The 26,534-nt window shown below is 47.2% G+C and overlaps 8 protein-coding genes across 8 annotated transcripts; 2 read left to right on the top strand and 6 right to left on the bottom strand.

The window, feature by feature from the left end:
* Window positions 1-4,677: 4,677 nt before the first annotated feature.
* LAJ45_03652 (uncharacterized protein) lies at window positions 4,678-4,980 on the bottom strand (the record flags this gene model as incomplete). The annotated part of the gene is made up of 1 exon (XM_046113237.1): window positions 4,678-4,980. One exon carries the CDS (start codon window positions 4,978-4,980, stop codon window positions 4,678-4,680), a length of 303 nt encoding a protein of 100 aa, XP_045973530.1.
* A 1,693-nt stretch (window positions 4,981-6,673) lies between these two features.
* LAJ45_03651 (uncharacterized protein) lies at window positions 6,674-7,270 on the top strand (the record flags this gene model as incomplete). The annotated part of the gene is made up of 4 exons (XM_046113236.1): window positions 6,674-6,795; window positions 6,875-6,882; window positions 7,111-7,122; window positions 7,182-7,270. The coding sequence occupies 4 exons, from the start codon at window positions 6,674-6,676 to the stop codon at window positions 7,268-7,270; spliced, it is 231 nt and encodes a 76-aa protein (XP_045973529.1).
* Window positions 7,271-9,297: 2,027 nt separating this feature from the next.
* Window positions 9,298-9,721, top strand: LAJ45_03650 (uncharacterized protein; the record flags this gene model as incomplete). The annotated part of the gene is made up of 4 exons (XM_046113235.1): window positions 9,298-9,321; window positions 9,388-9,457; window positions 9,529-9,560; window positions 9,620-9,721. The coding sequence occupies 4 exons, from the start codon at window positions 9,298-9,300 to the stop codon at window positions 9,719-9,721; spliced, it is 228 nt and encodes a 75-aa protein (XP_045973528.1).
* A 3,758-nt stretch (window positions 9,722-13,479) lies between these two features.
* LAJ45_03649 (uncharacterized protein) lies at window positions 13,480-14,073 on the bottom strand (the record flags this gene model as incomplete). The annotated part of the gene is made up of 1 exon (XM_046113234.1): window positions 13,480-14,073. The coding sequence occupies one exon, from the start codon at window positions 14,071-14,073 to the stop codon at window positions 13,480-13,482; it is 594 nt and encodes a 197-aa protein (XP_045973527.1).
* A 2,031-nt stretch (window positions 14,074-16,104) lies between these two features.
* On the bottom strand, window positions 16,105-16,623 carry LAJ45_03648 (uncharacterized protein; the record flags this gene model as incomplete). Its single annotated transcript, XM_046113233.1, has 1 exon — window positions 16,105-16,623. One exon carries the CDS (start codon window positions 16,621-16,623, stop codon window positions 16,105-16,107), a length of 519 nt encoding a protein of 172 aa, XP_045973526.1.
* A 2,244-nt stretch (window positions 16,624-18,867) lies between these two features.
* Window positions 18,868-19,302, bottom strand: LAJ45_03647 (uncharacterized protein; the record flags this gene model as incomplete). The annotated part of the gene is made up of 1 exon (XM_046113232.1): window positions 18,868-19,302. One exon carries the CDS (start codon window positions 19,300-19,302, stop codon window positions 18,868-18,870), a length of 435 nt encoding a protein of 144 aa, XP_045973525.1.
* A 1,144-nt stretch (window positions 19,303-20,446) lies between these two features.
* Window positions 20,447-20,914, bottom strand: LAJ45_03646 (uncharacterized protein; the record flags this gene model as incomplete). Its single annotated transcript, XM_046113231.1, has 1 exon — window positions 20,447-20,914. The coding sequence occupies one exon, from the start codon at window positions 20,912-20,914 to the stop codon at window positions 20,447-20,449; it is 468 nt and encodes a 155-aa protein (XP_045973524.1).
* Window positions 20,915-22,486: 1,572 nt separating this feature from the next.
* Window positions 22,487-22,801, bottom strand: LAJ45_03645 (uncharacterized protein; the record flags this gene model as incomplete). The annotated part of the gene is made up of 1 exon (XM_046113230.1): window positions 22,487-22,801. The coding sequence occupies one exon, from the start codon at window positions 22,799-22,801 to the stop codon at window positions 22,487-22,489; it is 315 nt and encodes a 104-aa protein (XP_045973523.1).
* Window positions 22,802-26,534: the final 3,733 nt, after the last annotated feature.

The following is a 26,534-nucleotide window of genomic DNA, read 5'->3' as shown; positions in this document are numbered from 1 at the left end:
TGGGGGCTAAAGTATGTCCGCCCGAGGACAGCTTGAGACAGATACCACCACCCCAGCCAAATCCCTTGCCTCACTCCCTCCGCAGCCGGACCCACCTCAGGGATGTCTGGTTCCCACTACTCGTATTTTCGTGACGTTGGTAAAAGGAACCACTATTGCATACCATACAAATACGCGCCAAGTCCACAATTTAGTATGGTATGCAATAGCGGTTCCTTTTACAAACGTCACGAAAGTAGAGCAGCACGGGCCCCCTTAGAGGGGATGCAGGACGTCCAGATAGGCAGTCGCTTTGAGAGGGGGTAACGCCGACAAGCGGGGGAGAATCTTGATATCGACCTCCTCCCACCGCACCCGCGAGAGTCTGAGCGAGGGGGGTATCAAGAGTTCGAAATGAAAAACCTGCCCACAAGGAAAGTATGATTACCAATAACGAGTCAGAAAAATGCACTTCCTGTGAGCTACTTCTCTACATGGGCTCTTCCCCGACACCAGCGACATTAATAAACGCCACCGTCACCACGTATACCACACTCGGGCAACGTCGCTCCGCGAACCCCTGTGCTGCTGCAATTAAGGCGCCACCATTATTCTTCAGCGGACGCGCTTCTGTCCTCCTGCGAGCGGTAGCGACCTAAGACACACGCGCAAAACAGGTTCCAGCCGGCGGAAGATTGAACACGCAAACGCTCACCGACAAGACGTCTAGCTGATGCAGCTAATCAGTCCAAGGCTTCCTACGAAATGCGCGACTTGCGCAGCCAAAAGTTTAGGGATTTTAGATCCGGATCTTCCGGCTTGGTAAATTTCTTGTCAATGATCGATTTAATGAGCATCCAAGATTGGTTCATCCGGCCTTCCTCTGTCTCTTCATATTCCGATGCATATCGCTCGAATACTTCCGGGCGCATTAGTATTTCAACGATATCGATACGGCGCTCTCTTTACTCTGCCGTCTTTGCCTCGGAAAACCCAGAAAAACCCCGGCCAATATATAGCCCACAAAGTCCTCCATGCGACACTGCTCAAGTGCTATACTCCACTCCCTTACCGCGCTCGACTCCATCTCTCCACTCCCGCGCTCCACCGCGCCATCCCACAACCGCCAAAATCCCGGACACCACCATCTCCTCCGACTCCTTGATCCCAGCAACATCTACCCTGACGCTTTTAAATGGCCAATGCCATCCTTGTACCAAGACATCGTGGCCGAGTGGTTAAGGCGACAGATTAGAAATCTGTTTCGTTCGCGAGCGTAGGTTCAAATCCTGCCGATGTCGTTTCTTCTTATCATTTTTCAGATGCATCTCTTTTTGTCAAGGTAGGTCGGTGCTGGTTGTTGATACTTTTGTTTTTTGTTGTGGTTGAGTCATACCGCCAAATCGATTCTGCAGCAGGAAAAAAATAGGATCTCCTGCGAGTTAGGAGAAACAGCTTGTACCCGCCTATTCCTTATCGATAATAGCTCAATAGGCCCCTGCATGTCTCACCCCACTTCTCGCGTGGCGAGGATCTTAGCGACGGCAACCCCCGAGCCGCTACTAAAAAGAGTCACAGCATTGACAACCACCCGCACAAATGTATGTTCACAAAAGAAAGAGCAAAAGAGAAAAAAGAACAAGGCCCTAATCCGGGATTGAACCGGAGACCTCCTGCATTCAAGAGAACCCAAAGCAGGAATCATACCACTAGACCATCAGGGCTTGTGATCAGTTGTTGTCGGAGGGGCTTATGGACATTTAGCAGTGGGTGAGATGTGGGGCGGCGCAAACAGTTTTAGGTGTCTCGTGTGGGTCTGGTGTGTGGTGAGCGGGGTTTTGTGAAGTTTGGTTGTTGAGAGCCGGGCCGATGGATGTTCGCTTCGACGGTCCCCCGCTCGGCCCGAAATAGTGTGGAGATGCGCATAAGCTTCTGGTCAAGTATTCAGCGATATTGAATTTTGAGGACATTGGTATTTCGCTAGGTGAATGCAAATAATTAACGGGTTTAAATGAAAGTGTGCTGAAACTCACGTGGGTTGCCGTTCACATCCCGCAGTCTGGACGGTTGTTCATGAAGTTAGTAGCGTTCGGATTGCCAACGCCATTTGGTTTTGCGCCGATAACCTCCGAATTGGCATTCACTCGAGTCGTTTAAGTTGATCTGGTCGTTGAAAGTCTAGGGCACTTGAGGAGATTGGCTGCGGTTGTTGTGATAAGTTACTACATCATCTTCTTAAATAAAGAAGTAAAGAAGTACTAAACGCGCTGGATCTTGCCTAACTATTGTATCCAAACCCTTCTCTTGCGAACTGCCGCTATTATTCCTCGGTGTTATAAGGATCACCTCTGAGAAGTTCGCCCTCTAGTCATCTAACAAGCCTCACCACCGCTCGTAAGAATATCTACGTTCTACTCGTTTGTCGTTTATGAGACGGGTGTACTTGAGGCTTAAACCGAGTGATATTCTATGTTTGGTTGCCACGCAAATCTCCCACCACCCACTCCGAACAGAAAATGCTGACTCGGGTATCGACATCCTGAAGAGAAAATTTGAAGGCTTTCATTCTGTCAGAATGAGTTCTTCTGATAGTCCGCGTGCGACTTGTAAATCAATTAAAGAAGGCAGAAGTCTTGTGATGTACAGAAAGGCTGATAAAGTACCTATGAAACTTCTATATCAGTCTTTGGTAGTATAGTGGCTAGTATACTCGCTTGTCATTGACAAACCGCGAGTGACCGGGGTTCAATTCCCCGCCAGAGAGTTGCCCATAACCCACCTATCGGCTGTGAGAAATCACGATTGATGTGGGGTGAAAGCTTTTTGTTTCTGAGTGATAGTTCTGACTGCTAGGGCCGCTGTTTACTTGCCCAGGATTTGATTTTGTGATAAGCTCCCTGTTCGCCAAATTCGAATTTTACGAAGGGTTGGCTTTCTGGTTCCGGAAAGCCTCTTGATCAGGCTCATACATATCATGTTTAACAAATTTACAGCCCCAGACTGGAGGTTTTGGAGAGACTTAAGGAATCTCGCACAAAGATGATAAAGAACCTTAAGCGGCGCCTTTCCCGCGGATTGAACTTTTATAAGCTTTTTTTTTTAAAGACAGAGCACGCTTCATAAGGGTTTGAAGAGCGGTAATGTCCTTGAAACATCCCGTCGCGGCATGTAAGTCCAGCGAAAGTCATTTTCTTCTTCTTCTTCTTCTTCTTTTAACAACATCACCGAATGCGTATCGGTTTTGGGATACAAGTACTTCTTACAAGTTTAGCCCAGTAGAATCCTTGGATTTGATTCGATAACAAAATCTGCTACTGGGTCTGATTCTGGTTTGAAGGTTGACGGTCAGAAGATGCAAGTCGCTGCGACTTCGTCGAGAGATAGATACATTACCAGGATTAAATTGTGTAAGAAGGTTATCCACCCAATCCGTTGTGGTGGTTAGCATCCATCCCTCTCCCGGACTAGATCAAATTCAACTCCCCGCAACGGAATGACTTCGTCTCGCTGTCGTTGCCGGCCTCTACTCAAACTTTGGCTGATGATATTTAACGCAGATTGTCTTTTTTTTGTATTTTTGCTCCGTGTTTGTATTTGGTCTGGCCCTTGGAATTTGGACTTTGACTGCGGGATGTCTTCCGACGGTGTGTGGTAATGATATATATCCCCAAGAAACCACCCTGTAACCACCGCTGTCGAAAATAAGAATGGGGAGAAGTAGAAATACTGCGTCTATTGGTGCGGATTATGATTACTGCAGGTAACAAATTTGAATTTGAGACTGCTATTCCGAAAAATCGAAATATCGGTAAACTAATCATTAGCGAGTTAGTAGGGAGTCCGGAGAAGCCAATCATTATTACCACACGAACGAGCATGAAACTTTGAATCCAGTTATGTACATGGTAGTAAGAAATTGAAATTGCGATTGAAAGAAACCTAACCCAATGAATCGAGGTTTTCCTCGAAGAGGGTACAAGGCGGTTATGAGCTGATGGGCCTGCTATCAGTTTGGGGGGATGACATCTCGAGAATTGTGGGGGAGGTATCACTATATTTCGGGTGGTTACTAGGGATTGCAAGTGGGTAGGTTGGTATTGATAACGTTTGGATACCGATAGAGGGGGAGGGGGAGGAAGGCGGTGGCCATGTGAAGGACAACCACCGGAAACATGCTTGTAGTAGTAGAATATATCTACTAGTAATTTCACTGGCATTGTAAGTTGGTAAAGTATTCTGGCCACCGTTATAATATATACATGTGCCCACCTCATTCAGCTAGCACGTAGTCATCTAGCCTCACGAGAAACTTGAGTTAAACCTCTTCTTCCCCGGCGGAACGAACCTTTTCCGGTGGTGTCGGTGTACGGCATTGATATGCGAACCCATAATAAATCCAAGTAAGACGGAGGAGGAGGATGAGGTGTGTCGTATTAGTCCCTCAAAGCCCTCAACTTCATCCTCTTGTTCCGTATTGCAGGTCTGCCCGGGTTGGTTCGCGGGGGGGGGGGGGGGGCGGTATGTCTTTGGTCGTATATTTTAGTCCTTCGAAGAAATGGAGACATAGACATCATCCATAAGAACCGAAAGGAAAACGGAGACTTCAAAGAGCCGCTATCCTGGCGTGTGTCCTGTTCTACGTATCACCTCAACATACCGCCAGGCAAGCCGGGGGATAATGATAGCGTCAACCTGATATCAGGTTTCTCTCCACTCTACACCGATGAGCAGGACCGAAACCGAGAAAAAGACGCGACGCCGGAGACGAGCAAGTTGTTCGTCGCCGGGCTGTGGGAATGGGTAGAATCGACCGGTTGAATGCTGAACAGAGATAGCCTTGGGGGGTTCGCGTTGTAGCTTGTCCTTTCCGGGGTCAGACGCAACGCCAGGCATAGTCCGTAGCTGCGATGTCGTTCTGACCACAAAAGGTGATAGGAACACCCAGAGTTCACTGTAGTCCGTTTTATCTCGACCGGACTGCTTTTTGCCAGACCCTGCCATTTGACGGTGCGCCCTAGAGGGATTCGGACCTTTAGCATAAAACCTGCTAGGCCCTTTGATTGAGGATGCTTATGGGCGGAATGCGGCCATTAATTCTATTTATCGATATATCCCTCCCTACTAGGCGCGGGAATGTTTATTCCCAGCTTGGAGAATAACATCGTCCTCCTCAATTCTGACGCGGGAGTGAATTGTCCAGAAATATCGCGGATGCCAGTCAAAAAAACTTCCGCTTGTGTAGCTCCGGAACGTCGGGCAGATATCGGGTGATCGGATCTCTTTAAATTTCCGCTGCGAAGCTGCTACTGGATCAGTTTCGTTTCATCACCGAGTATGTATGGGGGCTGCTGGGGCATATCCCAATGTCTCCAAATGAGACTGGTATACTATGTCATACGAGTATATATCCCGCCATATCGCTTTCTCTAAACTCCAGTTCCCCAGATTGGTCCATAAGACGATGAGTAGAATCCCTTCATATCACCATAATGGATGGAGGTGGAGTTTTCGGGATTCACCCCGTGGGGGAGGGCTCATCCGAGAGTGGACAGCCTGATTAGGTGACAATTCATAGTACACAGTTGCCCGATGGGCTTGGAGCTGATAATTGGAATGCTGTAAAATAGGGCGGAGCTTTGATATGCGCCGGACCGGGGGATGGGGAAGGCCCCGGTATGGTATAGAAGCTGCGGAGAGGGGTGCAGGAGGGGGGGGGGGGGGGGTGTGGCCTCCCCGGGTGGGTGGGGAGGAGGAGGGGATATGGAGCGGATTTCGGTGTATTACGGACGACCGACTGCGTAGGGAGGGTAGCTTGGTTTGGGGGGGGGGGGGGGAGGGTGTCGGTAGGGAGAGGTACAAAGCTGATGGAGAGCGAAGGAGTTGTAACTTAAATCTGAGGGTAATAAGACCGCGATGTTCGAAAGGGTCGAAACTGGGGGTAGGGGAGGTTGTTCTGGTTAGCGGTCTGTCTGGTGGTGGGGTGATCTGTGGAGTTGGTGGTTGCGTTGACTGAAATTGGAAAAGGGTGAACGAGGAGAAAAACACAAATCTGCTTGATGAAGCAAGCGGGTGACAAAAGGAGAACGTACCTGGGGGATCCAGGGAGTAAAAGAAGATGAAAATAAAAAGATTCGGAACTTGGCCCAACCCTAACCCTGGCTTTCTCGCAGGACATAAAACTGAGCAATAGTTCAATCGCCTTGTTCAACATCGCCGGAAGAGAGACCAATCAAGTAGAATTAAAGACCAAATGGGTATACACAACTTAGATTTGGGACTAGTAGAAAGCCGACCCCCAGGATTTGGGGGTGGGAGCATACTGAGCTGGGACCCCAAAACAGAGCGCAATAGCGGCGATCGAAGTTCTCATGTTATACTGTTCTCAAAGCGAGATAAGAGGAAATTATGTGTTCTCTTATGATGGAGGATGTTGAATTATGGCCTCATAGTTGTCCGGCCAAACACATGAATTAGGCCAAAAAAAAAAACGTCCGGCCAAACAAACACTCACTCGCCGAGTGAGATTCTATGACGTTAAGCGACACGGATGCCCCACCTTAACCTCACCCCACAAACCTCGCAACCAACAAACCACCAACCAATCACCAACACAAACAACGACCGCGCCCCCCCCGCCGTCTACACCCCGTCCCCCTCATCGCCAGCATCAGCGCGCGCCTAAACCCTCTGCCAAATGCGCGCATCACTGTCGCTCCATCTTGACGCACACCGCACACCGGAAGGTCGCAATGTCACACAGCCAAACAAGCCGCCAGAAGCACAGGAGAGAGAATCAGAGCGCAAGGTGGAAAACCGGTATGCACGGCGCACCGAAAGATAAGAGAAACGGAAACACCACCGGAGGATGGAGGACTAGAGCTAACGTCGTGGTTAGGTCTAGCGGTTAGTGGTAAAGTCGGCAGACTGGTCGTCCCTAAGCGGGCGGAGAACGAGCGGTGTCATCATCAACACAAACCGCCGACCGCTTTCTGTCGGAATACATTCGATGCAGCACCTACTTGGTGTGTAGTTGTGGGAAGAAGGGCCCCGGGGGGGGGGGGAGGTAGCTACGGGGCATCGGGTATCCAATGTAGAATTTGGGGGGGGGGGGGGGGAGGAGTGGCATTGAAGTCGCAAGCGATGGTGAGTAGGCAAGAATCTCGTCGTGGCATGCGAGGCGTAACTAATAGGGTGACGAACAGATCTAAAAAACGCTCCACCGGTTTCCAGGAAAATCGGGGTGGGCGAAGATGAGAGTATGGCTCCAACAGTGCTAGCGAACGTGTTGTAGTCAGTTTACTGCTCGTCTGGCCTACCATGGATGGGGTAGGAATACTTCCGACTTAACCGGGAAGATAAAGGATAGGCCGGGAGGCAAGGGGTAAACGGGATGGCAAAATTAGGCGGAGGACACACAGGTCGTGAAGTTGATAAGTAGAAGCTGGTGGGGGGGTTAGATATGCAGGACGCTCATTGGCTGAAAAAAGGTACCAGCCACCGGCCGTACAGTAAATGAAGACAGTTCCCCGCTGCTTCATCAGCGGCGTTTATACCATTTCTACGCACAAGCGTGGTCTACCGCCGGGAAAGCTCAGACAGGGCAAAATAATGATGGGGGTGGAGAAGGAGGCGTGCGAATTGGGAGACTATGGGGATCGTTTCTGACTGGCTGTCGATCTATAGACCAGTGATAAGCGGCTGCTTTGTTTTCCACGACCAATGAGATGGAAGACTCACCCCCCCCCCCCAATACGCGAAGTGGGCAGAATGGGCTTCTGTGAAAAACGGGGGGACGAGATGGAGTAGGAGACATGAACGGCGCGTTCGATAGTCCTGGGACTTGAAGATTGCAGGCATCTCTCTCGTGGGAATGCAGAAGTTTTAGAATGGTTCGGAGGTGCCAATCGGTAGATGAACAGAAGGTTCAGGGCGCATATAGAAGGTGGAGGAAATATAAGACTGAGGAGGTATATAAATGCAGGCTGCAGGAACAGAAGGTAATTAATGATCGAGCACGAATCTGCAATGAGATCTCTAACCTTTTCACAGACTAAAGAACGGGAGGAAGATTCTTGTCGGAATTCTCAAATAAATGCATCTTCATCCTAGAAAAGAGATATGCAAAAGGGAGCGTTACTCTTACTGTAGAGCGAATTGGGAGTGCCATCATGGATCGTACTTAGTTCTGTATGTGTAGTGTTCGACGAATAAATCGTAAGGTAAAGAAATTGCTCAAAAGGGGTGTTTGGGAAGGTCTGAAGTTTGACTTGGAGGAGCGGGAGTATTTAATGATGGCGATGGTATGGCTCCTTCGAATATGGAAGCCAACAATGAGGATGCAAATGGGTCATGGGGCATTGGAGACTATTGAATGAATACCGTCACCGTGGTTGAAACACATAAAGACTGACAAGTCGTCTAGAATCATCGTCAAATGCCCCCCACCAGCAAAAGGAATAAAGGAGTACGAGGGCGCAAAACGGAATGATTATTTTTATGGGAGGGATTACTTCTATTCTGAGATTTACTTTACTTATACGAGTCATCTTTCTCTTGGGTAGCGCCATTTCCAGAGTTCTTTTGCGTGATTGAGGGGTATTTTCAGCCAGAGTTAATATATCGGTTCTGGGCTGCAGCACCTCCGGCTTATGAAACATAAGGGTTGTGTTCCCACAAACTCCTGATCTCTCTAGCCCATCTAGGCCGGCACCATAGCAGAAAGAGTCCAATGATAAATCTTTCTATCAATCAAAAAAAGATATCTCTACGACCGGCTATAGAATTGGGGCGTGATTCCCGAGGGCCGGTATTAGTTTTATTGGTAATCACGAGAACAAAAATCATTGATAGGATAAGGCGGACCATCCGAGTGTGCCAGGCGCAAAGTAATATGAGGATAACAACGGACAAGAAACTCCAATGGAACACCGATAGCATTTAGAAATTCTGTTCAGGCTAATTTGCTGCATGTTTCGTGACCTCAGCGATACATGTGATTATCAGCTAGGCACCAGGGTGTGTTCAGGCATCCAAACTTGAGTTTGTGGGGAAGGCTGATTATGTAATAATAGTAAAGAGCCTCTGAAGAGGGTGTATTGATAGGTGAGGAACGTGTTCAATAGCTACGTAACTCAGATAGACGTCAATAACAGATAAGCTTATAACCGAGGCAGACCTATAAATTGAGGCCTTGCCCCGCACTCTTTCCCTCCGTCATTCAGTCCATCAACCTATCGATAAATCTACATCCGTCTACTCAACAACTTTTTCGCCTCATTTACATCAAGATGCCTAAGGATAACTTCGGAAAGCAGTACGATGTCACCTCATCGGGAACAAACAGTCAAGAACGCCATCCCAGTGCTCTTTGTATATACCTAAGTCAGATAATACTAACATCACATGCAGGGCAATCGTTACGACAGCCGTGACTATGGCAGTAGTGCTCCTAACCAAAACTCGTATCACTATAGCAACAGTAAGTTCCTTTCTACATGTATTTATCGCTGATCTTGGTTGTTGCGTACTGACTGTTCTCGTTTTGTATAGAGGACGGTTCTTATTATTATAGCAATTCAAATGTAGGTGTCTATACTATTTATATAGCCCTTTCGGCTTCAGCTTACATACCTTACTTTAGGGCTCCTCCTATTATAATGATGGGAAGGGGAATGCTACTTATTCTACCCCAAGCTCTGGGTCCAGCAGGTCCAGCGGGTCTAGCGGAACGGCAAAGAAGTAAGGTGTGCTTCGGAGGTGGAATAAAGGATATAAGAGCTGGTCTATTATAGCACGACAACGCTCTTTCTCGTTGCAGTTCAAATAAATTATCAATTACCATTACATTTCTTGAATTGAGACCAAGCTTTGAGATAGTGTTATGAGTCTAGAAAAGATTTTGCTCGGAAGTGTTTCGTGATTTGCCCCTTGCCGCCCGCGCCTGTCCCATGCGCTTCTATGACTTGTAGCTTTCTAAAGTTAGAATAGCCCGGATGTAAGCCTCCGAGATGTTTATTACCCTTTCTCCGATATTTAGGCACATATTGCTTACTTTACTTACAGTTTTGTTATATTTCAGTCCTGTTACACAGGTAAAATAATCAGTATATTGAAACATTAAAACCTCAAATTCCCGCCTCGCCTGACGTATGTTATTAGTTTCTTCCTTTGGTAATATGCTTTTAAAGCATATGCCTGATTCGGAATCAAAGACCAGGTTTCGCATAGCTGTTCCCGCACACTCTCTAATCTATTGGCTAAGGAGGCTGCCGTAGATAGGTGTCAATGATCGGAAGCGCATCATAGCGGAAACCGCCGGACAGGCGTTGAAATTCGAATTGGCCAATCCTGTTAGGGATAATATTCACCAACAGTCATCCAGTGAAGGTAATGAATTAAACAAAAAAAAGGGAAGGGAAGGAGAAATCCGGTGAAGGTATCTGCGTCTCGGCTGGTCCGGATTTATTTGTATCAAAAGAGGTCCTCGCAGCTATGATATGGCGTCCTGCGGTCTTATTGTTTAGTGGGTGACGATGCACTAGAATACATTAAAGGGTCATGGTCTATGCGCCGCGCCGAGCCGAATACCGATAACGCAGACCTTGTTTCTCGCCAAGCTCGCTTAACGGCGCTGTTGCCCGGCACTGGAATTTGAAACGCCCAAACAACCAAACGGCCCTAAATAATAAGAGCCATGCCGATAAAATAAATCAGTAGAAGCGTTACAAGAAGCAACAAAAGTTCCGTTGAACCCCGATCTAGTCGGTGAGAGCGACTGATTCTAACCATTACACCACAACGGATTGTGACGGGCGGCGTTGTGGGCTAATTTGACAGGGATACATGGTATGATGTTACTAGACCACAGGATTCGAATAAGGTTGATCAAGACCAATCGTCGCCGACAACTTGTGGAAGGTACATCGGAGATGGACGCAGAGGGGTTACAAAGCCATATATCCTAGGAGGAGCAAGCGTGTTTCCTGCGGAGAGCAATCATATTTACGTCTGCTCCCGCGGCTTTTCTGGTTTATGACAAAGTTCAACCCACCTAGTGACAATATATCATCCCTTTGTGGTGTTAGTAGTTCGTATCACACCCGGCCGCAATAGCTTGCTTACCGGTTGGTCACCAGTTTGACTCTGGTCGGAGGGGGTTCTAGGTAGTTCATGTTCATTCGGGGTGGATGTGTGTTACATCTTCTTCTGTCACCCCCCGGGCCGAGTATAGTAGTTTCAGATTCTTTGAGATAGACGGGAACGGGTGAAAGGCGTTTTACTTTCGTGGTAGGAAAGGCCTTTTTTGTGATATTCTTGCCGGAGAGAAAAGACGGCGTAGTAGACCTCACATAAGGCATCAATCGGTCGTTTTCATGTGTCTGCGCCCCGTCCATGTCGCGTTATTTATATAAGCTATCCAGGGGGATGCGTTTATAGTTTAATCCCCTATATGCTGCTATCCCGGGAGCTTCTATGGCAGGATTACGGCATGCGGATGACCTTCCGAGTATCTGGATATGTTATATGACACCGGACATCCCGTGTGTTAGCTATTCCCGAGTTAGGAACCCCTTAGTAAACGAGATATTCATCGATCAATCGTCTGTATCGTTCGGACATGTATAGATAGGATAACCGTTGAGCTCGTGTGGAATGATAGATTGGCTTAAAGAAGGTATAGAGTATGTGGAGAATAGCTCCCTACATATTAGAAATGAGACGGGGGTCCGGACATGTGTCGAAATTTGTCTCTATTGTTTAGTAGACACAACCACTCCTTATTCCAGGTTTGTAGGAACTCTTTTAAACGATAAATGAGGTTATTCTTTTCCGGTATCGGTCCTAACTTTGTCAGTCCTATTACCGGGAAGGATTAAGGTGCTCATATACTTGCTATATATTCCTCCTGCTGGAGTATCGATAGAAAAATGGATAGGAAGCTGCTTCCTCTCCTCGATAATGTTGTAGTTAATCGCTAATCTCTGTCAAGAACGGAGTACAGTCGTTGTATCGATCAATGGTATTCAACGCCACGAGCAACGTCACAATCCCACCGATTGAGCCGAGTTTCTATTCCGCTATTTGGAGTATTTAGTCAGTTAGAATATAAAGCCTAAGAGGTTTATTCATAAACTTACAGTTTCTATTGGTACCCTGTTGATCATGGTTCTGGCCCACGAACTGCAGGTTCTGACTGATCGAGACTGTAGCTGCCTTGATTTCGCGAGAGTAAAAGGCCGCCTTGGAATGATGAGTACATTCCGTAGATGAATAAACCCAGTCAGTGTGTCTCGGCGATTAATTAGGGCAAGAAAAGAGCGGGGACTTGTGTCTTTTGCGTCAGTGGAATTCCGAGTGATGGTTTATGAAGTTGGGATCAACCCAGCAGTAGCTTGTTATAGTGGAGATAACTCATCGGTCTGTTACTCAATTAATCGGTGATATCTATCGCCAGAAAGATATAGAATACTCCGAATTCTCACGATCATGATGCTTTGAGAGTTGGGCTTGATGTAGTTCGCTAGCACCGCCACTGACAGGGATGCCCGTCCTCACCGAACAGCTGATATAGTACTAGCGGCCACATGAAAGTTACGTCATCGGGAATGCGATGTATCAAGCGATCTCGCCTCCGACCTCTGGAACTTTTCCTCGACTCTGCCTCACAAACCGCGACAACAAAATCAAGCGAGTGTAATGAGAACTGGCTGAATTCTAATTAACGGGAAAGAGCGATAATAATGGATGGATTGAAGAATCTCGAAAGTCAATGTGAGAGAAGTGGAGTATACTTGGTAATTTCAGCACCAATGTCACCTCGCTAACAAGATTGACTGCAGAACGTTTGGCTTTTCTTCGCATCGGTGGGTCGAAGGTACTCAAACCTTATCTTGGATATCTTCACCCAACGAAACGATTTTTATTTCGTGGCTGAGTACACGCTTCGGGACTGATAGCGACTTCCTGATTTCCCTTAATAGCCTATTTGTGCTTCAAAGCTTCAAAGGAAAATAGGACCGGAATAGGATATTTTCGATTTTCATTTACTCCGGGAGCTGAACGAGGTCTGCGGGTCAAGGGAATCGTAAAAGGGACACCTCGTTCTCTTGAGTACAGATATGCATTTATCTACTGTCGCTCATGTCCGACACCTCCGCGACAAACTCTTATAATCTAGGGACACGAACTCGGATTATGGTACGATCCAGATGCTTTAAGGAGATACCGTACAGGATTAAACATCCAACGCTTAGTTTGCCACGGTTTAGGACAACCTGATATTCTCGGAAGAAATTCTCTAATGAGATGGCGTATCTGCCCACCAGCTTCTTGAATATGTTATGTCAGGAATGGCACGTGCCAGGTGCTAGTCTCCTGGGGATCACCTTGATATGGATAGAGGAGAAGAACAGAGTCGTACAGGGGTATTCCAAAGAAAGATTTTATTGTAAGCCAATAGCTCTGCTCAGTGTCACTTAATGACGACTTGTACAAAGAAGTTTACGAGCGCTTAAAAACGATACGACTCTGCTTCTTTCCGATACCCTCTCCGTCATCTCCAATCATCCTCTTTATCTTGGCGAAATGGTCCTCCATTTCCTTGTCGTGCTCAAGCTCTGCAGCCCGGTCCATCTCCTCTGAGAGCTCGGTATCGAGGTTCTCTAAGATCTCAGCGTCAACTCGAATTTGCTGTTCATTTTCGTGCCCGAAAGTATCGAGGGCCACAATGTACTTCTTGTCAAACTCCGTGGGAAGCTGATTACCCAAGGTGTTCCTCTGCTCATTGGAGATCTGACGCATCAAGGAGTCTCCATACGCCTCCCGGATGCGTTGACGCCGCTCGAGTTGAATCATTCGTGATCCCAACCATCGAATACGACGCTTCGCAGTGTCCGCGGCCTTAGCGCGAGAGGTGTTGCGAGGGAGTATGGAACTATTGGGGGGACCGCCGGCAACGATGGTGGGAGGGGCGCTGCCACGGCGGCGAGTAAAAGGATTTGCGGGAGGAGGGCCGTTGCTGGAAGTGGCAACATTGGCAGCACTGGTCAAGATGCCGGAGATCGCCGCATTAGTGTTTAGCGGGAGTGAAGACATGGCAGTACTGGACGGGAAACGGTTAATATCTACTCCTGGGGACCTGAGGTGAATGGGGGGAGGGGGGTTTCTTACCGATTCGGACTCAGAGGAAACCAGAATTGCTTAGCCGGTAGGGTCCGTGTAGGGCTGATTAAGAGCGGGATCCGAGGCCGGAGACAGTAGACAATGGGGCACGGTCGGAGTGACTGATGACCGATCAAAGATGATCGAGTAGGAGGAAAAGCTCCGTGGATGAGCGGTTTGATGACAATGGTGGTGGAAGTGTTTTTTTAGTGGTAAGTGTTGCCTTAGGTTAAGCACATGTAATTCGGCCGTCGTTTTGACAAGTCCTCCCCGCTAACTGCATACAGCTATCGATAAGAAATAACGTCGACCCCGGGACAATCAGAGATCTGTCACAGTGGCGAATGACGGCTATTCGACTTTATAATCAGTGAAGTGTAAGGCTTACGGATTCTCTCTCTCGGTTCTTCTTTTCTTTATTTTTTCTTTTCTCTTTTTAATTTTTTAGCCGAACTACATGCAGGTACGAATTTGATATCGGCGAAACGCAACAGGGGATTCCGATATCTCGAGAACTACATGTATGTATCTATGTACTCCCCACTCAAAAGTTTCATTGTTTAATACATAAAGATAGAGTTATCTATTTACTGTGAATCTTACTTAGCACATTCTGGTAACGATTTAGAAATCCATGGCTTTATATGCTAAACCCCCTAAGGAAGCCAAATCATTCTCTAGGATCACTCTATATATGTTCAAAAACTGACCTCATCACCTACTTTATAATAGAACCTAAAGGTGGCTGATGCCTTGCAAGGTATCTATAGGAGAGGAAAGCAGGGACATATCTCTACATCACTGATTGATATCATAAATTGTAATGCTCCTAATTCTATCAACCAATAATCATACAGATATTATCCTAGGCATAGAAATCACTTGCCAAAAACACCTTCCGCACGAGAGGGTCAGTGGCCGTGAAGACTCAGTCGTCGTTTCCCTTGGTACTGTTCAATACCAAGAGAGCATGAACTAGTCAGGCGAATGCCTCCTAGTTTTGAAAAATAGCCTTGTTTCTTGATTGCTAGGGGAAAGGCGACTGAGGGGCGGTCATGACCACTGCGCGGTACTGAGTGGAGCTACTAATATCAGATGGTGCGAACTAACTCGCCTCCTACGAGAAGCCACATTTATGCCGCAAAAAAACGTTGAATTGAGAACTCTAGTATCACTTATGATCTGTGATATCTTCCGTGGGTGGCGTTGTACCTGGTGTAGGATGAGGCGATCCTAAACTGATTCTCCTATATCAGGGATGGGGAGGAGCATTATCCACTATTCCAGAATGGGGGGGCCAAAGAACAGGGTAGAGTTCGAGGGGTGGGAATTGAGTCCCCTGCGGAAGCAGCGCGGAGGCAGGATGAATTCATACCAATGATAGCCTTGTGGCTAGTCGTTTATGTGGCCAGAGGAGGAACAGCTCACCCAGGATCTGGAAAAAGTGGCTATCCGTTGGACGAATGGAACTCTCGAGATTTCAGCCTCCCTCTTGCGGCTAATTCACCTCTGTTTTGGTAATTCGCTCTGGTCTTTGGCTGGCCGTGTCACTATTACCACACACAAAGGGCTATCAAGCTACCTAATTACAGTGGAGTCCCGATAGTAGCAACCTCGATAATAGCATATCCCCAATAGTAGCATATAGTTGGGCAATCCCAAACGGGTCGGTACGGGCAAAGCTGTTCCCGATATAGGCATATCCCCGATAGTAGCACACGAAAATCCGTTCCCGATCATATGCTATTATCGAGACTCCACTGTAAATAGGTGTACAGTCAAGGGTTACGGGCTTGAGAGTTTCGTTCGCTCAAGGGATAGGCATTTATTCATAAAAGGAACCGCCTAATCACTGGAACGATGGACGAAATTTAAAAGCAGTTTTATTTTCTCGGTCATGAACATAGAGTATTTCCTTCAACTATGTTCCTCACAGACACCTCCGAAATCCTTCGACCAAATTCATTAATTCTGTTGAACACCTGTCTCAATCTCCGTCGCAGCCTCGTTCTGCATGGCATCAATGATCTCAACCGCATCGATGACGCCAGCCGCATGAGCAAGCCGACCCTCATCAACCTCATCCCCACCAATCCTCGCCTCCATCTCCCTCAACTCCTCCAACATCATGATCAACCGCCCCCTGATCACGCCAAGATCGTTAATCTGGTTTTCCACCTGGCTCCTAATGACCTCGCGGCGCTCGACCAAACCTCTCAGGTTGAGCAAGGCCTGTAGCATCACGATCTGCTCTGGCCTTAGGTCTTCATTGAGAATCATGCTGGCATCTAGCGGGGTACTTGAGACATCGAAGCCGCTGCGGATGAGGGCGCGGCGGCCCACGGTGTAGTCGTAGCGCATCTTGTTGGTGTCCTCGAAGAGCTTCTGCGCGCGGTGGGAGGCGAGGTGGATCTTTTGGGTTGTGTGGGTGATCCAGTAGGTGAAGGTGGAGATGAGCTCGGGAAGAGTGGTTGGGTCGTCCATTTTGACGGGGTAGTGAGGTGGTGTGGGTATGAGGAACAGCGGGGGAATAGCTGCAGTGTGGAGTGTTCGTTGTGGGGTGGTGGGGTGGTGGGGTGGGGGTTGATGGAGCGCGGTCAGGGTTGGGTGTGTGCGGAAAAGTGTGGTGAAGGATTTTTTTGGGAAGGAAGGTCTTTGACTATCCGGCAGGGTATCTTACTTTTGGCCAGACCAGCCAAGGACAGAATCTGGGAGCTTAAAATGCCAAAATGTGCTTAGCATCGCACCCATCCCCCACATCTTAGAAGAAAACTGTTCACACCACGGGATGTAGAAAGGGGGGCTGGGGACGAGCCAAGAGTGTGCTTTACACGTGCCCTGGCCACTTTCTTTTCTTATCGGCCACCACCTAGTGTTTGCAATGATACAAACCAGTATGAAAACGTCCCCGTATTGTACTAACTGTACCATCAGTACCTGAAACCCGTACTAACTATTTAACCACCTCTTGCAACATGTTAAACTGGTAATACCATTTATCCAAGTGGTGGGTGGGTTAGGGTTCTTCTAGGGTGTTTCAAGGGGGAATGTTGCTCTGGGGGGGAATGACGCTTTACAACCGCCCAACAGACGAATTCCCTCCTCAGATCTAGTCTTCTGCTGGGCTTTCTTATAAAGTTTGATTTGCTAATATAAAAGACAAAAATTCTACGCCAGGAGATAGATACCTAACCACAAACACAGAGGTGTAGTGTTCGTAGTGGCCCTGTACCAAGGCTTCAAAACTACTTTCCAGCTTGGAAATGTCTTTGCTTGGCCAGGTCACTTGTTAGTTATTATAATTACAGTACCAAAAAACGGGGTGTAATCCCTACCGTAGGAATGCTACAGAAATGCTGGGTCTATGCGCATTTTGAGAAATACCGACTTATAGCCGCACTTTTGATAATCGATAATTGTCAGGAGTAACGTAGAAATACGGCATGACTGGCTCTGTCACACCCAGGTGTGGCAGTAACTCTTGATGACAAGGGGAATAAGATTGTTCGGCCAACACCATGGCTAACCCATCGTGAGCATCAACACAAACCACTCGAATTATCAGCATCATCCTGTGCACATAGTAGAATAACTGTTTCATCATGTAGTGAATATCGGATGGACAAAAATTTTTTAAAAGTATTCCCCAACTCTCTTTAGCCCTTTGGTGAGTGACCAAAAATGACGGAGATATCGATGAATTACATGTAACTGATGTGTTGATAATTATCATGAACAAAATAACAGATGTACCTTTTTGTTGCAGGTACAGGCCGGAAAGGCCCGGAAACCCCGGAAATGCATAGCATATAGTAGCATTACTAGCAATTCCTACAAGTGTTGTAGTAAATATTGGATTTCTCTCAATACCATAGTACTTAGGGTGCCGCAGGACTCTGTTTCTGCGGCACGGATTACACCCCCTTTTCTGGTACTGTATTTATGAAGCGGTCGAGGACGCAACCAGATAGCCCGTCATAGCACCACTCAACGAATTCTTGGGTGGCCGATCAATCGGTAAATTCCGTTCCGACGGGATGAACTCCGAGTGATATCCTGTGGTTTAGTGGTGATGACTCAGGCGCTTGACAAGGAATTGGATGCCAAGGGCTACTACATACGCCAAGCTTGGGTATCTCAACTACAGGACCCGAGCGACGGCGACACCCGCCAAACTCCTCCGGGAAGGATCACCCTGAGTTATGAGTGGGATGCCCTGGGATGCCCTGGGGGGTGTACTTCATATATGTTATAAGAGTTATGTGGTATGTTATGTAGTCATGATTCGTTAAGCATACATGAAAGTTTCGAGACCAATAACCTCAGCTCCTTAGCTTCAGTAGCCTGTTTGATATTAAGAATAACTCTTTTTATCTATCAAAAGGGTAAGAGGTTTGCTTATATCAGTTGGGTAACATCGTCATTGACACTGTGAATACGTGGAATAACTTATTCTTATTCCGAGCAAGGGAAAATATGGTTGATAAACGATAGGGATGTAAGTACAGGGTGTGGCTTATGTGGCCAAGGATTCATTAATCTCAAACCATGTTCCTTGTCTTAGAATACAGAAGACTCGTGCTATTCTATCTTACAAAAAGCTATTCCATCTATCAAACAGAGGCTGGAAGCAAGGCTCATAATTCAATAACCAGATACTCTGTCACCGTCACCGACCCACTCTACTTTCTCACGCTCTCACTTCCTAGAAGCTTGATTCCCACTTTTCTAAGCCCCACCGGGCCCAGCCTCTTCCGGCCCCACCCCATCAGTATAGCCATAAATTCCATTATCGACGGTCCTCCTTTTAATCTCGTTCAGAATGTCCTCCCTCTCCTGTTTCGCTTCAATGCACCACACATGCAAACTCCTCTGCTCCTTCTTCAGTTCAGCAGTCCTGGACCTCAGCCTCTTCAGTAGGTATACCCTAGACCACATTTTGAAGGATTCAGGCGTAAATACAGGTACGATCCTGAACGGGTCGCCGCCACCAAGGATTATGCCGTTCCGCTCAACGTTGTAGTTGTGTCGGTACCTTTCCATGCGCCTGTAGTTGTCGTGGCATCGAGTGTATGCCTCGTCTAAGTCTGCATCGATCTGGGCGAGCCTTTGTTGGAGTGGGTCTGTCGAGGTAGGCGCTGGTGTAGCGGCAGTTCCAGACATTATGGTAGACGATTTGTGCTGTTTGTTTCTTTCAAGCCGTCGGGAGGTTAGTTTGTGTTGTTGGCCCGCGGGGGGGGGGGGGGGGGTAGAGGGGAGGTTTGGACATATTGTTCTTAAATTTCTTAAGAACACCTGTGTCCCGGAACCTAAGGCTCCAGGGCCAGACTGTATTAACTGGTCCTAGGGCAAGGTGTCTCTTAATCTAGCTACACTTATGGGTTGTGACCGTGTTGTCTGTTCAATTCATAACGGTGCTCTACAATACACATGATGCAAGATGACACAGTTCTGTATGATCGAAAATGCATACATATACGGATGGCTGAGCAATGACAGCTGGGTTAAACAAAAAAACAAAAAAACAGAGCAATGATACCGAAGGGTAGAAGGGTTAGGGTTCTGCTGCATCTTGGCACGCTGCCAAGCTCAATTACCACTTCCAGCACAGCATCCACTATAGGCGGGTGGTCTAGTGAATAGACTGCTCGTCAACACCGAGCGTACCCAGGATACAACCACACACACATAAGGTCCTGGGTTCAAACCAGGGGTGGGGGTAGCATTCGCAAATGTCTTAATAAGTCGGGGCAGTACCTTTTGTAGTTTTGTACCTTTTGTAGTTTTATAGAACGCTTTGTTCTTTTTTTCTTCTCTTTTTTTACTTGTAGTGATAGCGAACTGTGTCTTTTTGCATCATGTGTTATTTCAGAGCACGTATACCGAACACTGTGCCATTTTAGGCCTTTTCCGTGAAATCGGAGAAATGGTTTTTGAGAAGTAAACGGGTATTCTTGTATAAAAAATTTAGGAAAAATTAGTATCAGGATATAAAAACCTCATATCTCTTATAAGCAGTAGTGAGTAAACGCACAGGACTAAATACACGAGGGCAATCACAGGACTGTGATTTATATTCACAGGAGTGCCTAATTTCTGAGCACTTTGATCTTAGACCACAGATGGCGTTTAAAATTCAATTTGAGAAAGAATACCGCAATGGAGCACATAAACGTAAAGGGACATGTTATTTCGTACTCTTCTCACTCCCCATCTCTACTGTAGTTATCCGTGGGCTCGTGAACCTGCTACCTACTAGGTCCCCAGCCTATTAAGTTCCAGTAAGCCCAGCCCCCTCCAGTTCCACCTACTCAATCAACTCCTCAGTCCCATCACCTCCAACCTCAAGAGCCATTTTCTGTAGAATGATATTCCTCCTCGTATTCGCACTCAACCATCCGTGATGTAGATCCACCTGGCCCTTAGTTACGAACGCAATCGTAGCCTTCATCCGCCTCACACGGGCGAGCCTTCCATGGATTTGTGGGTATATTTCGGGATCCGCACGGGCGTTCGGGTTGATGCCATCTAGGATGAGTCGGTTCCGCTGAACGGTGTAGAGAAAGCGGTAGTGCTCCAAGCGTCTGTAGTAGCCGCGGCGAAGGTCATCCATGGGGCTGATGTCCATATTGATCCGCTCGAGTTCCTCTTCAAGTGTAGGTAGATCTTGGAGAAAATGCGTCTTCAAGAGATGGGTGTAGCCAGCTACCATTTCTGAGGGAGCGGTCAAAACTGAAGCGTATGCGAAGAGTCCTCGTTCGAATCTGCTCGACATTGTTTATGACCTTCTCAGGGTTGTGAGGGTCGTGGACTTCGAGGTTTGTTTTTCAAGTCCGTGAGGAGGCGAGGGGGAGTTGATTGGAAATCGCTGTGGTTTTGGTTGTAAGCGTTCCTGTGTTTCGGAGTTGGAGGTAGTGGTGTCAGACTCTCTCCAATTTAGTTCAAGTGCAGTATGTCTTCTGGCCGCCTCTCTCCACTTTTAAATGCCTGGGGACAGTGCAGATATTACCACCACGTGGACATGGGGAGTAATTGATGACCTAGATTAGTATTCTTGTATCAATATCATTGATATCTATAGCGTCTAGAGAGGAAATTACTCCCGGTTTATGGATAGAAACTTAGGCTCGTCCCATCTACATGCGGTCGCCACTGTTGAGAGCTGACCTCTTCTGTTGAAAGTGTGTTGAAGGTTGTATATTGGGGGTATAATGAGTTCATTTAGTAGTCTCGTTACCTAGACGACCCTACGTTCACGTGACCACGCTTAGTCATCGCAGGCTCTCCTAGGCGGTAACGTCAGGCAGCTGACTAAGGAGTCTTGGCACAAGTCTATTCATTTAGTACTACGTACTAAGAAGCTTACTGCGATTTTTTATATTATAGGGTACCAGCCCCGCATGGGGCTAAAATCAGCAAAGGAATGAAGGTGAACATGGGGTTGGAGGCAGCCCAGCGGTATAGAGCTCACACTCTGTCCCGAACTTGTGAGCATTCAACCCCCACTCCGGACGTTGAAAAGACGTAGCAATCGAGGCCTAGGCGGTGTTGTGAACTTTTTTTCTCTTTTTTGTTTTGTTTTCTAAATTATTGATGCCGAGCGGGTTATTTTTTTTTATTATGTATATATACTAGAGGTTGTCCAGTTTGTTGCCAACCGGAATCATTTCTTAATTTATGCTATCAATTTAAATTATGTTGGTGAATGAACTAAAGCTTTATGTTTCTCTTTTTCCCACTACTCTGGCTTGGGACCTTTTTGCCGTTGAGGGCACTTTCCGAGCTGGCTGGGTAGAGTATTACACAGAACAATCATTTCATTGAAGGGTTGTTCCGACATATTCCAGTACACCCTTAACGTTCTATGTCGGACGCCTAGGTGCAAGGCCAATCATTACTCGCCATTTGCTAAATTTCTTTTCATCCTAATCTTTTATATATCAGGGCTTTCTGGTTTAAGAACAGCGATATTACGATATCTATTGTAGCTAATAGGAAATGATTGGTTGTGTAGGTAATTATAAATGGAATAGGTATGGGAGATATTAGATAAGGAATAAATAGGATATTAAGATATTGGGGCTTCACGACCGCAAGGTCACACACCGAACATGTTTTCCCCACGTTCCTGCACACCTCTTTTTCCTGCTACGTTTTCCCTGGAGAGCCATACACTTTTTCCCGCCACTCACGCTGTTTCTTTCGACACCGTTTCTCCCGCCACCCACTCTGTTTCTCACGCCACTCACACCTTCCAGAAATCTTGCCACCTTTACCCCGCCACGTTTTCATCAGGCGTGCACCCTTCCACCACGCCTTTTTTTCACACCTCCCAATAAACCGCCAACTACCACCCCACTCTACTCCTTTCAACCCCTCTATCCGCTGGGCTTGCCACCATTGCCTTGACTATCTCCCTCTCATTCTCTTTCAGCGCTCTATACGTGCGGGCATACCACTCGCCCTTCTCCCTCAACTCCTTCCGCTCCACAATATCGCCCTTAGCCACAGTACGCAGCCGCCGCTGGATACCCCTCAGTACGGACTCATAGACGGTGATACTCTGGCGCAGCACGCGCAGCTGCTCGGTAAGTGTGACGGTGGGGGCTGCACGCTCGAGGAGGGGCTGGTAGAAGTGTAGGGCGCTGAGGGCTGTATCCATTTCGGTTGATATAGGAGGTTAGGCAGGGTGGTTTGTCTATATTGTGAAGGTTGTAGGTGAGGTGGGACGAGAGCCTATTTATACTCAGAGCCAAGCCCAACAAATTATTCCCTGCCAGGGTCTAATTAGTCTGACCAGATTGGGAGGGGTGGAAGCCCTAGCCAAGCCATTCACGGACCCCCGCGGGTGGATGTGGGATGGTGTGGGTGAGGTGCATGATGCAGTGTTATTAGAAAGTGTTATGAGTCTTTTATGGCTGGTTTGGGTGTTATGGGTGCTGTGGCACATGACCGAGTTTGACACGTAGTGAGATCGTATTTTGTGTAGATAGTGGATACGTTACAGAAGATGTGGCCAGTAGTGTAGGGCAGGGATATATTGACGTATTTGTATGCGTACAGGTATCTGTCACCGATTTAGTGGATTAGTCATAGGTGCCTTTGTTATCTTTTAATAATGTCTTAGCGTGGGATATGTTAGGGAGTAGGACTCCTGGATTAGTACCTCAATAAGAGAAGGGTTGTATTATAGTATTTGGTACCTGTTAGTTGCGGTTGGGCTGTGAAATCAATCTGGAACTTGCCACCCTATCCCTGAAAATGCTGCCCACCCAAGAAAAAGCAAATCCAGTGTGACTTTATGTACTAGCAGATCTGGTTCTCTCTCTTATCAAATAGTAGATCTCCCATATATATATTTAATTGTCTTATTAGAGGGTGGGCAGCATTGACAGACGGAGAGATAGTTTTTCTTTGACACCTAAAGCCGTAGCGGTTTCAGATTTCGTGGGAAATGCTTGAAGTAGATGTAAGGAGATGGAAAATTAGTATGTCAGGTGGGTGACTTGAGTGGACAGATTTCTCATTCCTTGGTCTGGCTGACCTTTCAAGCGGGGGTCAATGGGTATGGCATTACTAACAGGTTTTTGATGAATTATCAATCATTAGCTTTGAGTCAAACGCCCTAACAGCCACGTACAGTTGTTCTGGTGTCAATGGCGAGCCGGGTTGATAAAGAATAACGACGTTCCGAGCTGATCATCAGGCTAAATAAGTGGGCCGGTGCACCTTGATCAGTTTTTGTTAACCCCCGCTGGCACATTCAGGACCGAACCAAGTTCGCCGTTGTCCCGGGAATGACTGTGCGGGTGATGTCATGTCGCATGCATGGCGATGCTCAAACCGGCCCCGCATCACTCTATTGCTTTTTGTAATGCATCATTGGTTCTCCTATCACATTATTGGTTCCATCCATGTTCTGCCTTGAGTGTGCCTCCCCAGCCCCTAAAAAGTAAGCACTCCAATCAGCGTTGCTATCGAGTGATGACCCATGCTGCGGAATCCGCCGTGTTGTCTGTGCGCCTGAAGAGACCAACTGCATGGGTCGAACTTAGTCCCGGGAACAATACCTGACCGTTGACACGTTGACACGTGCACTTTGTTGAGGGATCGTACCAATCATCGTTTTATGCACTTTCAACGGTCAATATATGCACGCGATCGCATACATGCCAGCGATTGCGAACCCGTATGTCTTTTGGTGGGGGCAGCGATGCCACAGCAGATGCAGGAGAAGACATGCATGTAATTAGCAACTAATTATGCCCACTGCGGTAGCCCCAACCGATCGGTTGTTACACTAGAGGTTGGGACTCCGGATTTGGTTATTTGAAGACGGTTTTTATGTATATGTGTTCAACTGTACGCTGTGCATAGTAGTGAGTTTCGTGACCTATAAGATGATTGAGACATTCAACCTCTGCTCCCTGGTATATTTACTCTACCACGTCTCTTCAAAGTCTCAAGTGATGCTGATCGTGTCTGGCCATATTCTAAGAGGGGTATGAATCCCAAGGGTTCCTCTGAGGACAGAAACGAATTCATGCTCGCTCTTCTAGTTTCATCCAGGCATCGAGTATAGTATATCGTATTTCACCTGTCAAGAGGACGCCACAAGAGCTTTATACAGGGAACAGGGACAGTGAGCACATCTATTGAAACTTTATTGTCTCAATAAAGTACACATTCATTGAATAACAGATTTAAAAACCGTACAGAACGAAGTAATATTTCTCTCTTTACTCCATCCTCCCGTATCCTAATTTTTATGCAAGGTCAGCAGCTTCAAACAGCAATTGGCGTAACGGCAGTTACCTTTAACGCACCCTAGTGCTTGATTAGGGAGCGTTTTCGCTCCTAATGCCAACACGGATCTTTCCCCTTCTTCGGCGGCGGAATGGTGACATTCTTTATCTTGTTTCTATTATCCTTCTTCCACCAGGGCGGCTTCTGCTGCATGAAGACCCCTGTCCGCTGGCCTACGGTCCACCTCAAACCCGCAATGAAGATGAGAGAGTCATTGGTTTGCAGGCAGTTTTCACCGGTGGCGAGGAAGCGTGTGTTGCATCGAGTATATCTCGACATAGTCTTGGTGGGGGGTTTGGGAAGGTGGGGTCTGATAGTGAGGGGTGAGTGTTTGATGTGTGTTCTGACGGTTGGTTTCGGGGATGGGGTTGCTGTTGGTGGTAGGAATTGATCTTCCCTTCAATCCTCCAAGAGAAAACCCCGGCCCTAAGCGTGGATAGAATTAGAATACTAAGAAACGAGGAGTAGCTATTCATCTCCCCGCGCTAATTCTCTGGGACGTACGAGCCGTAATCCGCCCTTTTGGTGGAAGCTGAGACATGAGATATCACTCGGTACCGTTTCCCGCCATCCCGCACGATATGACGAAATCACAGGATATACTACAGTCAAGTTTAAACTCGGGACATTGGGTGAGGTCACCTGGTGGCAAGTGACAAGCTTCAAGTGAATTAAACTAATAGTGGTATGTTCTAGGTGTTTGTTCCCCGCTTGAAATCGTTGTTGCATTTCCATAATTCGCCCCTCAACGAAATACCCACCCTGGTTCGTACTTAGATGGACGGAATTCGAACGAGTTATACGTTAAGCTTAACGTATTGTTTATCCACCACAAAACACCGTGTGTGGACGAGGTACACTCTACGACGCACCTACTGCACATACAGGATAGGACTGGAAACAAGAAGCGGAGTTTTCTGAATGAAGTAACCAACACCACAGAAGTACGAGTTGGTCAAAAAGGAAGGTTCTTTAGAAACGTATGTTCAACACTCTTTCATTCCGATCCGACTTATGCTACTGTTTCTACTACCATAACTAAACTAAAGAAATGATTATAGGTACAACCATACGAGTCAGCAAAGTCTTCAAATACAATTATGTCCAAAACGCCTTCACCCCGCAACTCGCCATCACTTACCCCACCTCCGCGGAACCCGTCGCCCGTTCAGAACCTTCTTCCCATGAACACCCACCCTTTCCCGCATCTCAGATACCAAATGACAGTTCTCAGCAAAGATCAATACGCGGGCATCCTCAACGGCACCCAACTCCATCCCGAAATTGTTAAACTCAACTCCTCTCTACGCCGCCTTGCAATCGCCGACTGTAAATATTCCGCCCCCTTACTATCTCCTTTCAACTGTAAACTACAATACTAATAACCTCGAAGCACCCCACCCAGACATCCCGGAACCATGCCACACGGTACCTCCGCCACCAGGAACCCATCGGACCTATACATGCACAGTCTGTGCCTATGTCGTTGGAGGTTACACGAAGACGTTTGGCCACGGTCGAGGAGAGGATGTGGTGCTCTATGACTGCTCCTGCGGAATTAGCCATAGCAACTTTCTGAAAGTAATTGC

This window comes from Morchella importuna, assembly GCF_003444635.1.
Source record: "Morchella importuna strain M04M26 chromosome Unknown Morimp01GS008, whole genome shotgun sequence".
In the NCBI taxonomy this organism is placed as follows: domain Eukaryota; kingdom Fungi; phylum Ascomycota; class Pezizomycetes; order Pezizales; family Morchellaceae; genus Morchella; species Morchella importuna.
Note: the sequence above shows the minus strand (reverse complement) of the source record. Positions and strands in the feature narration are given on the sequence as shown.